This window comes from Bubalus bubalis, chromosome 8 (assembly GCF_019923935.1).
Source record: "Bubalus bubalis isolate 160015118507 breed Murrah chromosome 8, NDDB_SH_1, whole genome shotgun sequence".
Lineage (NCBI taxonomy): Eukaryota > Metazoa > Chordata > Mammalia > Artiodactyla > Bovidae > Bubalus > Bubalus bubalis.
In genome coordinates, this window is record NC_059164.1 from 43736763 (window position 1) to 43750966 (window position 14204).

A 14204-nucleotide genomic window follows, 5' to 3' on the forward strand; every position below is an offset into this window, starting at 1 on the left:
CCTTAGGAAGTCTTGGTCCTCCAAACTAGATGGTTTAGATTTTATACTGAAAGCAATGGAGATCTCCTGACAATATATGAGCAAAGAAGTGAAAGACTCAGATTTGCATGCTGGAAGATCACACTGCAGCAGAGTGAAGAATGGATTGAGGACAGTGATGCTTAAGGCAAAGAGGTTAGTAAGAAGAATGATGCTTGAACTGTGGCAGTGGCAGCAGGGATGGAGAGGAGGCAGGGGGACAGAATTGAGAGAAGTTTAGACTACACTAATTATTGTTAAAGATCTCACGCTGGCTTCTTTCTATTCTTATATATTACTTAGTCTTAGAGATTTTTTTTTCTAGATCTGAAATGATCTTATTTACAGTTAAACTTAATATGGAAAACATGCCAATATTCAATACAGTTCAGTTCAGTTCAGTCATATAGTCATGTCTGACTCTCTGCTTCCCCATGGACTGCAGCATGGCAAGCTTCTCTATCACCAATTCCCGGAGTTTGCTCAAACTCATGTCCATCGAGTCGGTAATGCCATCCATCCATCTCATCTTCTGTTGTCCCCTTCTAGTCCTGCCTTCAGTCTTTTCCAGCATCAGGGTCTTTTCCAAAGAGTCAGCTCTTTGCATCAGGTAGCCGAAGTATGGAGCTTCGGCTCTAGCATCAGCCCTTCCAATGAATATTCAGGACTGGTTTCCTTTAGGATTGATTGGTTCGATCTCCTTGCAGTCCAAGGAACTCTCAAAGAGTCTTCTCCAACACCACAGTTCAAAAGCGTCAATTCTTCAGAACTCAGCTTTCTTTATAGTCCAAATCTCACATCCATACATGACTACTCGAAAAACCATAGCTTTGACTAGATGGACCTTTGTCAGCAAAGAAATGTCTCTGCTTTTTAATATGCTGTCTAGGTTGGTCATAGCTTTTCTTCCAAGGAGCATCTTTTAATTTCATGGCTGCAGTCACCATCTGCAGTGATTTTGGAGCCAAAGAAAATAAAGCCTGTCACTGTTTCCATTGTTTCCCCATCTATTTGCCATGAAGTGATGGGACCAGATGCCATGATCTTCGTTTTTTGAATGGTGAGTTTTAAGCCGGTTTTTTCACTCTCCTCTTTCACCTTCATCAAGAGGCTCTTTATTTCCTTTTCACTTTCTGCAGAGTGATGACATCTGCATATTTGACGTTGTTGATATTTCTCCCAGCAATCCTAATTCCAGCTTTGTGCTAATCCAGCCTGGCATTTTGCCTGATGTACTCTGCATACAAGTTAAATAAGCAAGGTGACAATATACAGCCTGACAAATTCCTTTCCAATTTGGAACCAGTCCATTGTTCCATGTCCAGTTCTAACTGTTGCTTCTTGACCTCTTTATGGATTTCTCAGGAAGTAGTCTGGTATTCCCATCTCTTGAAGAGTTTTCCACACTTTGTTGTGATCTACACAGTCAAAGGCTTTAGCGTAGTCAATGAAGAAGAAGTAGATGTTTTTCTGGAATTCTCTTGCCTTTTTTTATGACTCAACGGATGTTGGCAATTTGATCTTTGATTCCTCTGTCTTTTCTAAATCCAGCTTTAACCTCTGGAAGTTCATGGTTCACTTACTATTGAAGCCTAGCTTGGGGACTTTTGAGCATTACTTTGCTAGCATGTGAGATGAGTGCAATTGTGTGGTCATTTGAACATTCTTTGGCACTGCCCTTCTTTGGGATTGGAATTAAAACTGACCTTTTCCAGTCCTGTGGTCACTGCTAAGTTTTCTGAATTTGCTGGCATATTGAGTGCAGCACTTTCACACCATCATCTTTTAGGGTTTGAAATAGTTCAGATGGAATTCCATCACCTCCACTAGCCTTGTTCGTAGTGATGCTTCCTGAGACCCACTTGACTTTGCACTCCAGGATGTCTGGCTCTAGGTGAGTGATCACACCATCAGGATTATCTGGGTTTTTAAGATCTTTTTTGTACAGTTCTTCTGTGTATTATTGTCACCTATTCTTAGTATCTTCTTCTTCTGTTAGGTCCATACCTATCCTTTATTGTGCCTTTATTGTTTCTATCCTTTATTGTGCTCATCTTTGCATGAAATGTTTCCTTGGTATCTCTAATTTTCTTGAAGAGATCTCTAGTCTTTCCCATTCTGTTGTTTTCCTCTACTTCATTGCATTGTTCACTTAGGAAGGCTTTCTTCTCCTTGCTATTCTTTGGAACTCTGCATTCAGATACTTATATCTTTCCTTTTCTCCTTTGCCTTTTGCTTCTCTTCTTTTCATAGCTGTTTGTAAGGCCTCCTTAGACAACCATTTTGCCTTTTTGTATTTCTTTTTCTTGGGGATAGTTTTGATCACCGTCTCTGTACAATGTTACGAACCTTCATCCATAGTTCATCAGGCACTCTGTCTATCAGATCTAATCCCTTGAATCTATTTGTCACTTCCACTGTATAATCGTAAGGGATTTGATTTAGGTCATACCTGAATGGTGTAGTGGTTTTCCCTACTTTCTTCAATTTAAGTCTGAATTTGGCAATGAGGAGTTCATGATCTGAGCCACAGTCAGCTCCTGGTCTTGTTTTTGCTGACTGTATAGAGCTTCTCCTTCTTTGGCTGCAAAGAATATAATCAATCTGATTTTGGTATTGACCATCGATAATGGCTATGTGTAGAGTCGTCTTTTGTGTTGTTGGAAGAGGGTGTTTGCTATGACCAGTGTGTTCTCTTGGCAAAACTCTGTTAGCCTTTGCCTTGCTTCATTTTGTTCACCAAGGTCAAACTTGCCTGTTACCCCAGGTATCTCGACTTCCTACTTTTGCATTCCAGTCCCCTATGATGAAAAGGACATGTTTCTTTTGGTTTTAGTTCTAGACGGTCTTGTAGGTCATCATAGAACTGTTCAACTTCACCTTCTTCAGCAATAGTGGTTGGGGCATAGACTTGGATTACTGTGATGTTATATGGTTTGCCTTGGAAACAAACAGAAATCATTCTGTTGTTTTTGAGACTGCACCCAAGTACTGCATTTCAGACTCCTGTTGACTATGAGGGCTATTCCATTTCTTCTAAGGGTTTCTTTCCCATTGTAGTAGATATAATGGTCATCTGAATTAAATTCACCCATTCCAGTCCATTTTAGTTCACTGATTCCTAAAATGTCAATGTTCACTCTTGCCATCTCCTGTTTGACCACTTCTAATTTATCTTGATACATGGACCTAACATTCCAGGTTTATATGCAATATTGTTCTTTACAGCATCAGGCTTTACTTCCATCACTAGTCACATCCACAACTGGGTGTTGTTTTCTCTCTGGCTCAGCCTCTTCATTCTTTCTGGAGCTATTTCTCTTTATTTCTGAGCCTTTCCCTCAACACCTGTTACTTTTCCTGCATTACTTAACTTTCTTTGAGTTAGGGCCTCCATCCACCCAAAGTCAGATTTGGAATCATTCTTATCCTCTTGACCTCTAGGCCCTTATCTTCCCCATCTAGTCAGTCACCAAATTCTTTCAGTTTTACCTCCTAAGTAGTCTTGACAGTGCTCTTTCCACACTACTACTCTGACCTAGTTAAAAAATGCATCTCTTTCTTTAACTACTGAAATAACTCCCACTACTTTCCCCTCCAATCTATCCCCCAGAGAATTGGTTGTTGTTCAGTTGCTAAGTTGTATCTGACTCTTTGTGACCCCATGGACTGCAGTATGCCAGGCTTCCCTGTCCTTCACTGTCTCCCAGAGTTTGCTCAAATTCATGTCCATTGAATCAGTAATGCCATCCAACCATCCTATCGTCTGTTATATGATGACCTACAAGACCTTCTAGAACTAACACCAAAAGAAACATGTCTTTCTTTATGGCCAAAGTATTGGAGCTTCAGCTTTAGCATCAGTTCTTCCAATGAATATTCAGGGTTGATTTCCTTTAGTATTTATTGGTTTGATCTCCTTGCAGTCCAAGGGACTGTCAAGAGTCTTCTCCAGCACCACAGTTCAAAAGCATTCATTCTTCAGCATTAATTCTTCTTTATGGTACAGCTCTCACATCCATACATGACTACTGGAAAAACTATACAACTGACTGGACCTTTGCCAACAAAGTGATGTTTCTGCTTTTTAATATGCTGTGTATGGGATTCCCTCATGGCTCAGAGAGTAAAGCGTCTGCCTGCAATGTGGGAGACCCGGGTTCGATCCCTGGGTGGGAAGATCCCCTGGAGAAGGAAATGGCAACCAACTCCAGTATTCTTGCCTGGAGAATCCCATGGACAGAGGAGCCTGGCAGGCTACAGTCCATGGGGTTGCAAAGAGTCAGACACGACTGAGCAACTTCACTTTCACTTTCACTTTCACTATGTTTGTCAAAGCTTTTCTTCCAAGGAGCAAGTGTCTTTTAATTTCATGGCTGCAGTCACCATCCGCAATGGTTTTGGAGCCCAAGCAAATAGAATAACCCAGATAATCTAAAATGGGAGACTGACCATGACTGTGACTCCCCTTCTAGGTGCTACTTCATCATTGATTCAAGTCTAGACTCCTTGGCATAGCGTGACATTCCATTGGTAACATCTCCTTTTCACCGCATATTCTAGCAGTACTAAGCTGCATAAAGTTCCCTGAGTAAGCAAGCATAGGCATGCTTTTGCGTTAGACTGGCTGAGTTAATAGATCCCTTTCTCTGCATCCTCTATCACTCCATCTTCCATACCATATTTAAATAAGTCACACTTACTCTTCCAAATCGGGCTGCAGGGAACAAATATTACTCATATTTGGTATTGTAGAGCTCAGCATTTGTTCCTTAATTCAGTGAATATTTATCAAGCATCTACTACCCTCAGGATTCTGGGGAAACAGCAGTGAACAAAATTAAGTCTCAGCCTCATGGGTGTTACATTCTCGTGAGGGGACGCCGGGAGATGGCCTACACAATGGACACTTAGGGTGAACATTTTTCTAGTGCTGATGGTGAAAAATTTTGAAAATCAGGCAAATGAAAGAGTCTTCTTAAACCACTGTCTAAGCATATGTCTGGAACATAGCTCTGACTCATTTTTCCTTTAAACAAGTATGGGTGGTGACTAAGACAACCTAAGCAACAGATTTAACTGTCCTAACTGATCAGGATCCTGTGGTCTTCAGTAAATGATAATTCTCCTAACTAGCAGAAAACATGTTCCCATGTATGTGGAAATATAACCTTATATTCAAACAATCCTTTGGGGTAATAAGGAATGAATAACATCCTGCTGAATTAGACATTAAGAAAAAGCTATAGAAAATTAAAGATTTTTAAAGATACCATAAAATATCATCATATTAGTAAGCTATTTCCTTCACTTACAAACCCTATTCTCTTTATATTGGAAGATGAAAATTGATATCCTTCCTCTTTCTGTAAAATATGCTTATTAGATAACTTCCTAAACAACTTTTATTCTTGGATGATGTAATAGATTAGTCACTATTTTTCCAAAAAGGAATGGCTAAAGACAATAAAATTATTAAAAGGAATGTATAAAGTTTGAAGTAACTGTTCTCTTCCTTGCTGTCCCCATTTAAATTAGTTCCCTCAGTTAAATATATTGCTTGATTTCTAAATATCTATAGTTTTTTTCTTTGCTGATTAACTTCCTCATGAGCATCCATGATTTTCCAAACATAAAAGCCCATTACCCATGCAACCTTAAAGAGCTCTTCTACCTTCGAGTAGTAAATTTCACTGATTTCCCTGCTTATTTCTAGAGCTCTTCTACATCTCTGTATAGCTGTCTTGCAGGTGACTCAAACTAAACATGCCTATTTCCCCAACCTGTAGCAATCCTTCTCCTCCCACTGTGGAAAGGACACAGCTCAGTAAGGGATACCACCATTTATACAGCCACTCAAGCCAAAAATCTGGCATTGTCCTTGATTTTCTCCTTCTCTTCCTTACCTCCATATTCATTCTGTCTCTAGTTTCCATTGATTCTTTCTCCAAATGTCTCTCAAATCTGCTGTGTCAGCCTTACTACCATCTCCCTGGTTCTAGCCCTGATACTGACCCTCATAATTTTTCACCTGGATTACTGCTTTATAATCAGTCACTGACCATTTATGCTTAGTCACTCAGGCATGTCTGACTCTTTGTGACCCCCTGGACTGTACCCTGCCAAGCTTCTCTGTTCATGGGATTCTCCAAGCAAGAATACTGGAGTGGGTTGCCATTTCCTTCTCCAGAGGATCTTCCTGACCCAGGGATCGAACCCAGATCTCTGGCTTTACAGGTGGATTCTTTACTGCCTGGGCCACTAGAGAAGCCCTAGTGCATTATTCCCATGTCTATCCAGCAGATAGAGTGATCTTTTCAAAATTTCAGTTTTAATACGTTATGGCCTAATTGACAATACTGAATGTCCTTCTATTGCCAACAAGGCAGAGAACAAATTCCTCACTGTGGTTTCTGGGCCCCTCATGACCTGGCCCCTGCCTACCTGTCAAACATCACCTCTCACCACTCTCCTCACAATCAAGCTATATCCAAATGTGCAGATGTCTTTAATGCCACCATAATTTCAACCTCTTTATCTTTGTGCAAGCTGTTTCTGTGACTTACCACATACCCCTTTCTCCTTCTCTTGTAAAAGAAGGTCTTCTCTGACTTTGATTTAGGTTAAGTTTCCCTTCTGTTTGTCTCCCGCACCCATCTCGTTTAATGACCATTGTTCCACACCTGTCTTCCACTAGAATATAAGGGCTAGGAGGAGGGGCTGGGTCTGTTTTCCTGATTCCAATACCCTTAGCACTAAGCACAATAAATATTTGTTAGAACACTAGTCAGAATAAATATTTGTTAACTAAATATATAGTATGATTCAAACTGAAAACTCACTATTGAAAAGAATCGTGAGTGAATGTAATTATTAGAAAACATAATCTATTTTTTCCCAAAGGTATAAATGGTCACATTTGACCTCTGGTAATATCTGTAACATTCCAGAGTTTAAATCCTAAGTGTAAAATCTGTAGTCATATTTGCACTTCATCAGACCTACAGTCCAGGCTGGTGTTAGCTGCCCAGTTTGACATCTGGGCTGACTCATTTTAGTCTGGCTGTTTGAGGTTAGCTTCCGGAGCTGTTGTACTTGTGTTGTCAGTCATTTGCCTCTTAGGTCAGAATTTCACTGACTGGAAGGAAGAAAACAATAGCCTTCAGAAGACTAATTTTTCCATATTTTAGCAGAAAACAACTAACTTTCTTCTCCACAAGTATTCTTTCAGATTGTTTAATTTTTTTTTACAAGAAAATAAAACAGTGAATGGGACTTGAGGTTATATCCCTAAATTTTATACTTATTCTCAGTTGATAAAAATTTTAATATATGATCTTTGAAAAGAAAAACTGAGTTTTTCACAAATGCTAAAAACTAGGATCGAGCATCTAAACCTCCTTTCGTGAATTCAACAATTGTTTACCAGATACTTCAGGTTGTAAGGAGTGCTGTGGTGGAATTATATTTTGATGTAATTTATAATGTGCTTTGATCCTTCTCATTACCCTGTGATCCTTCAGACAACAGCTGGGCCTTCTGCTTGTATGTGTCAGGGAAGGGTTTTTACAGAACAGCACAGTAGGAAAACATCCTGGACTTAAAATTCTAAACCCTGAAAGACTTGTAGCATGACGTTTTTAAAAACCATATAATCAGTTGGAACATGTCTTCCACCCCCAGATTAGATAAAGAAACTATGCCAAGAGAAAAGACAGGGAGCAAAGAAGAGAAGAGGGGAGAGGAGAAGAGAAGGGAAAGGGGAGGGGAAGGGAGAGAGCAGAGCAGGAAGGAGGAGAGCTTGGAAGAAGAAGAGGGGAAGGGAGAGCCAGATGGAAGCAAAAGGATGAGATGCAGGGGTACAGGGCCCACTTCCAGACCTCCCTGGGCTCTATCTCCTGATAGGTTGGGAATATAAGAGTACATGAGAACTCATTCTATCTTTCCCTCGTTTGCTTGTGAAAAGCAACAAGGGATCAGAGTTTCCCTCTGCTCATCATTGTACCAGCTAAAAGCTAATGAGGAAAATAAAAACAACTCTTGTTTGAAACTGAGGAAATATAATCGTGAAAGAAAACTGACTAATAGGTATTAGACACCTTAGGAGCCTAATGGAATAAGGACAAAATCTAGATATTAGCAGTAGCAGGAAACCAGTACCACGCCTATGCTGGAAAGACAATGGAAAGACATAGTGTTTCTGACAGCCCAAAGTCCAAGGTCATGTGGAAAACTGGAACCACAACAATCCTGACCAAAGGGAGTAGATCACAAAAGAAATGCAGCTGATAATAATAATGCAGGGAAAGGTGGGCAAAACCCCTGGCCTCTCTCTGCTTCCGACCCTCCTGTTGTTCATAGATACTTTACAAGTACCAAACCCAGCTGGAATCTAACTGACATAAGTCAGCCACTCTGTAGGAGAGTAAGAAGGGTGAGGCATGGGTCTGAGAACAAATACACCCAGATGTAAAAGTAGGAAATGTCTGTAGGGGATGTCTCAGACTGTGGACCTAAGAAGGCCTCACAGAGTCCCCACACCTCAGGATGACCCAGAGGGGCCCAGAGCAAGGCACATATGACAAAGGAGCCCCAAAACTTGAGGGGACCTTGGAGCTGGGACAGGGAATATAGATCTGGGATTTTCCTGGAAGGAAACCAAAGACCAGATGGGCTGTCAAAAGACAGCATTGAGAAGACCAGGCTTGATTTCACCGTAATGAGTTGACTACATGTAACTATCCCAACCTCCCCATCTCATTCTACATTTAGACAACACTCCAACACTCCTTAGTTGGTAAAGAAGCTGCCTGCAATGCCAGAGACGTAGGTTTAGTTCCTGGGTTGGGAAGATCCCCTGGAGAAGGAAATGACAAACCACTCCAGTATTCTTGCCTGGAGAATCCCATGGACAGAGGAGCCTGGCAGGCTACAGTCCATGGGGTCGCAAGATTCAGACACAACTTAGCAACTAAACCAGCACCAACAACAACATTCCAAGTAAGAGGAGAAGAGACCAGCTAGCAGAATGGAGGCCAAATCTAAATTCACTCTTAGGTAAAGAAGAGAAAGAACTGTACCAATAAAAGACACAGTTCTTTATTTAAAAGAGCCTACTGAATGTGTGGGGAAAGATGGACATATAACACAGGTATCAGTAATGTGGTGAGAAAGAGGTCATGGTAAAGGATACACTGAGGTGCAGAGGTACACAGAGAAGTTGCTGTATTTGTCTGTATGGTAGGACTTCTCAGAGAAGGCCTCAGAGACAGTGGTATCTGATGAGACTGAGGGATGACTAGGGATTTAGCAAGCAGATGGGGGAGAGATCCTCACCTCTGTTATCTTCTTCTGTCCCTCCTAATGCTCTGATTTCAAGAGAAGCCTGCATATTTATTATCTAACTGCAGTCCATTAAAGTCTTTCAGAAACATGACAAATCTCTGGATTTATCTTCATTTTGAATGGAGCAGTGCTGGAATGGTAGGATGGGTGTGACCTGTGTTTCAGCTCTAATGAGTAGGTACAGCAGCTTGCAGGAAATTAGTTTCTTAAAATATATCCTTTTATAGATTTGAAGAGGCCATTTTTATTCCCCCTCTTGTTTTCATTTTTTAAAAACTTTTATTTTTTATTGAGGAGGCCATTTTTAGATTTCAGTTTTGAACTAGAGACTTGGATCTAAAAGCACAAAGGTAGTCTTTTGGAATGTGTAATCCACAAGGGAAATATATTTAAGCCATCTAAAATATATCTTCACAATGAGCAAATGTCCATAGTTGAAACAAATTTTAGATCTAACAGTCTGATCTGTCAGGACTTTCCTGCAAATATTGTATTTTGCCATTTTTTGAAGTAGAAACAAAACCATTGATTTACAAATAACCTCAACCATCACTATTCCAGAAAAAAATTTCCCAAACTTACCCTTTATAATCCAATAATTTAAGAAACAAATAATTGTTGTTCTCTCCATTGTTTACAAAATAGAAATGATTGTGTTACAGAAAACAATAGAAGTCTTTTTTTTTTTTTTTACCTCATTAGAGATGTGTGTTCCAGAGAGATCAACTGATACCAACGAAAAGATGTTTGCAATAAATTCAACTCCTAGGTCAGTCAGATGTTCACAATTTCGTAAATTCAAGTAGTTTAAATTATAGCACCTGAAAGAAAGTAGCATGAAAAATTACCTTAAACTTTTCATCACCCTGTCAAATAGCAATTTCTTTGCATAAAAACCATCTGGGGAAAGCAAATGCTATTGAAACAAGGATTTTATTTTTCTCATCATAATGTTAACAGTAAGCTTAAAAGTGGACAATACACAGCTGAGTGAAATATTTTTTCTGTGATTTCATTTCATATTGCAATTTCTGATAAGAAAAAAATATTGCATGCATGCAAAAAAACTCATATATATAAATACCAAGATGAATAACCACTAAAAGGACAAAATTAAATCTCTCCTTTTCCTTACGAATTTACTACAAGAATTGGACTTCACCCTGTAGAGTACACAAGACCTTTGACAAGTAAAGAGGATCAAGAATAAATTCACCCACTAGAATATCCCTTGGGATACACTGGAGTAAAGGTTTCCATAGAGACAATGTCCTTGAAAAAGACAGATAAGTCACCCAGCTATAGCTATTTATAACTTCTTGAGTGATTCCATCTCAAACTTTCTCCAAGGTGAAATGAGTAATAAACAGAGATAGAAAATATTAATCTATGACTCCAATATCTTACTTGGTTTAACTGAATATTGGACCAGCTTCTAGGCATCCCTGATATTGTCCAAATGGCTTCAAAAGTCCATCTCTGATCTCTCATATCAACAGATATACAGCTACTAATAATATATGTAATATTATTGTGTTATCGTACCGTTCTGATAGTTTTGCAATGGAGGCATCACCCAGGTGGATACAGTTACTTAAGTTTAATTCTCTTATCTTTGTGCTTGCAGGACCATCAAGAAATTGCTTTAGTCCCGTATCGCCAATTCTGTAGGAAAGAATAAGGAAAGCTCTACATGTGATTTTATGTATAAATATGTACAGTACTATTAAAATAAGAGCTACTACATCCAGTACATTCCAGAATGGCAAGGTAATATCTATATCTGGTATTTTGTCCACATTTGTAAACCAAATTTGGTTATATAGCTTTTACTTTAATAGAAAATATATAAATGATAGTAATAGATGTATTAATAAAAATGCTATTCCTGTTCATTTGTTCATTTAATTAGGTGGCATGACTATTAATAAAACAGATGGCCTGCAAAGTTTCTTCCCTGAAGTTAAAATCTGATCATGTTAAATAGTGCCTGTTGCAATCTCCTGCAAAAGAAAAAGACCAAAACTTAGGATAGGGAGAACCAATACTTACAATCAAACTACTATCAAAATCTTGGAGGAATTTCCACTAAGCACAAGTCAGTTTAGCTGGACTAGAAAAAAACCCAGCAAGTTACGTATAGATCCTTTCTGAAGCAGACAAAACCTGATGCTGTAGGAAGACCTTGACCTCAGTCTTCCCACACTGTCCTTAATCAGAGACACCTGTGTGTCAGTGCCACACCCCCCCCATAAGTCCTGCTTTATAACGATTCTCTAAATTATAGTCAACAAGAAACACACTTTTAATAAAATGACAACAAGAATAAAATTGTGAAGTAGCATTGCTGCAGCTGCTGCTGCTAAGTCACTTCAGTCGTGTCCGACTCTGTGCGACCCCATAGACGGCAGCCCACCAGGCTCCCCCGTCCCTGGGATCCTCCAGGCAAGAACACTGGAGTGGGTTGCCATTTCCTTCTCCAATGCAGGAAAGTGAAAAGTGAAAGTGAAGTCGTTCAGTCGTGCCCAAGTCTTAGTCACCCCATGGACTACTGCCTACTAGGCTCTCCATCCATGGGATTTTCCAGGCAAGAATATTGGAGTGGGTTGCCATCGCCTTCGAAGCAAATTAAATAAAATTAACACAGGGAAGGCAATTCAGTTAAAATTCTATGCTAGTAAAAATATTAAACAAGACTAACAGGGTAGTTTTATATTGATTAGGATTAACCCTCAATGAAGAGAATATGGATGGATGTGGAATTTGGAGATCATATTCTTCCCTGCCATGAAATTATGTACAATGAAATGGTGTAATAATGTGGCAATTTAAAATATGTGTGTGATCTAGCAACTTATGAATATATGTTATGTGTTAAAAGAAATCTTACTATCCATTGAAATTAACACAACATTGTAAATCAACTATACTTCAATAAAATAAATTTTTTAAAAATCAGGTTGGCCTTGGATTTCTTCTCTGCAAGAGAAATACCAAACATATAAATATAACAGTATAAACAGTATTAATAAAATATCAATTATAAATATATTTTCTGTTACAGAGTAAAAATCCAAGGCCAGTCTGATTTTTTTTTCTGGTAATTTGATATATATTTTTTTAACATTTTAAATCAATTTATTTGCTTCGGAACATTTATAGTCAATTCCGGGCTTCCTGGGTAGCTCAGCTGGTAAAGAATCCTCCTGCAATGCAGGAGACCCTGGTTTGATTCCTGGGTCAGGAAGATCCCCTGGAGGAGGGCTTGGCAATCCACTCCAGTATTCTTGCCTGGAGAATCCCCATGGACAGAGGAGCTGGGCGGGCTACAGTCCATAGGGTCACAAAGAGTCGGACACGACTGAGCGACTAAGCACACACACACAGGCAAAATCATGTTTATGGTCATTTGGTAAATGGTCATATGGTCAATTGGTAAATGGTCATATGGTAAGTCAAATCTTAACTCTAAATTTTGGTTGCCTTTGAATATGGATTACAAATTTCTGAATATTAAGTATATTCATAAGCCTAATCATAAAAAACTAAGTCATCCTACAATCTTTTAAAAAATTACATTTTAACCAAATAATTCTTAAAAATACTACTATGAAGACAAAAATCCAAGTCATGACTTTTTATGCAACATATAGTGTTAGTCGCTCGGTCATGTCTGACTTTGCAAAACATGGGCTGAAGCCTGCCAGGCTCCTCTGTCCATGGAATTCTCCAGGCAAGAATACTGGAGTGGGTAGCCATTCCCTTCTTTAGGGGATCTTCTGGACCCATGGATCGAACCCAGGTCTCCTGCATTACAGGCAGATTCTTAACCATCTAAACTAGCAGGGAAGCCCCTTTATGCAAACATAATATAGCATAAGTACAAACTGAAAGAAAAATAATTAGGAATTCAAAAAGAACATAATTATGGTACAATTTTGTATTAGACTTGGCTTTTGACAAACAAAAATAGGTCATAAAAATTAATGTAATTTAAATTCCATGGACTATTAAAGTATATTCAACATGATAAACAACTTAACCATCAACTTTCCCATCAGCCTTACCCCTAAATAAAGACTCCAAAAGACAGAGGTCACATTTTTCTACCATGATGTTATAAAACTAAATGTTAGTTACAAAATTATAATTAAACTACTTAGATATCTGAATACATTTTTAGTAAATAATTCTTGGACAAAGAAAGAGAAACTCAAGTAAATATTATAAAACTATATATCCTTCCAAAATTTATGTATTTAACATAATTTCAATTACTATCTCAATAGGATTTTTTTCTGAAATGTGACAAAAGTATTCCAACATTCATTAGGAAGAATAAACTGGCAAAATATCTAATAATTTAAAAGAAGACAACTCATGAAGAGAGTTTCAGTCTGTTAGATATTAGAATATATTTTGTTGTTGTTCAGTCGCCCAGTCCTGTCTGACGCTTTGCAATCCCATGGACTGCAGCATGCCAGACTTCCCCGTCCCTCACCATCTCTCAGAGTGCCCAAGTTCATGTTCATTGGATCGGTGATGCCATCCAGCCGTCTCATCCTCTGATGCCCTCTTCTCTTTCTGCCCTCAGCCTTTCCCAGCATCAGGGACTTTTCCAATGAGTCATCTGTTCACATCAGATGACCACAATACTGGAGCTTCAGCTTTGGCGTCAGTCCTTCCAGTGAATATTCAGGGTTGTTCTCCCTTAAGATTGACTGGTTTGCTCTCCTTGCTGTTCAAGGGACTTTCAGGAGTCTTCCCAGCACCACAGTTCAAAGGCATCAATTCTTTGGCATTCTGCCTTCTTTACGGTCCAGCTCTCTCAACCAAATGTG

General features: G+C 39.0%; 1 protein-coding gene across 1 annotated transcript in view; it reads right to left on the reverse strand.

Annotated features, from left to right (window-relative positions):
* FBXL13 (F-box and leucine rich repeat protein 13) overlaps nt 1-14204 on the reverse strand; it is a 214514-nt gene that overhangs the window by 52896 nt on the left and 147414 nt on the right. The window contains exons 16-17 of the mRNA XM_025291068.3: nt 10909-11028; nt 10058-10184 (exon numbers count right to left, since the gene is read on the reverse strand). Of these exons, the coding sequence (XP_025146853.2) occupies nt 10058-10184; nt 10909-11028 (247 nt within the window). The remainder of the gene's footprint in view (nt 1-10057; nt 10185-10908; nt 11029-14204) is intronic.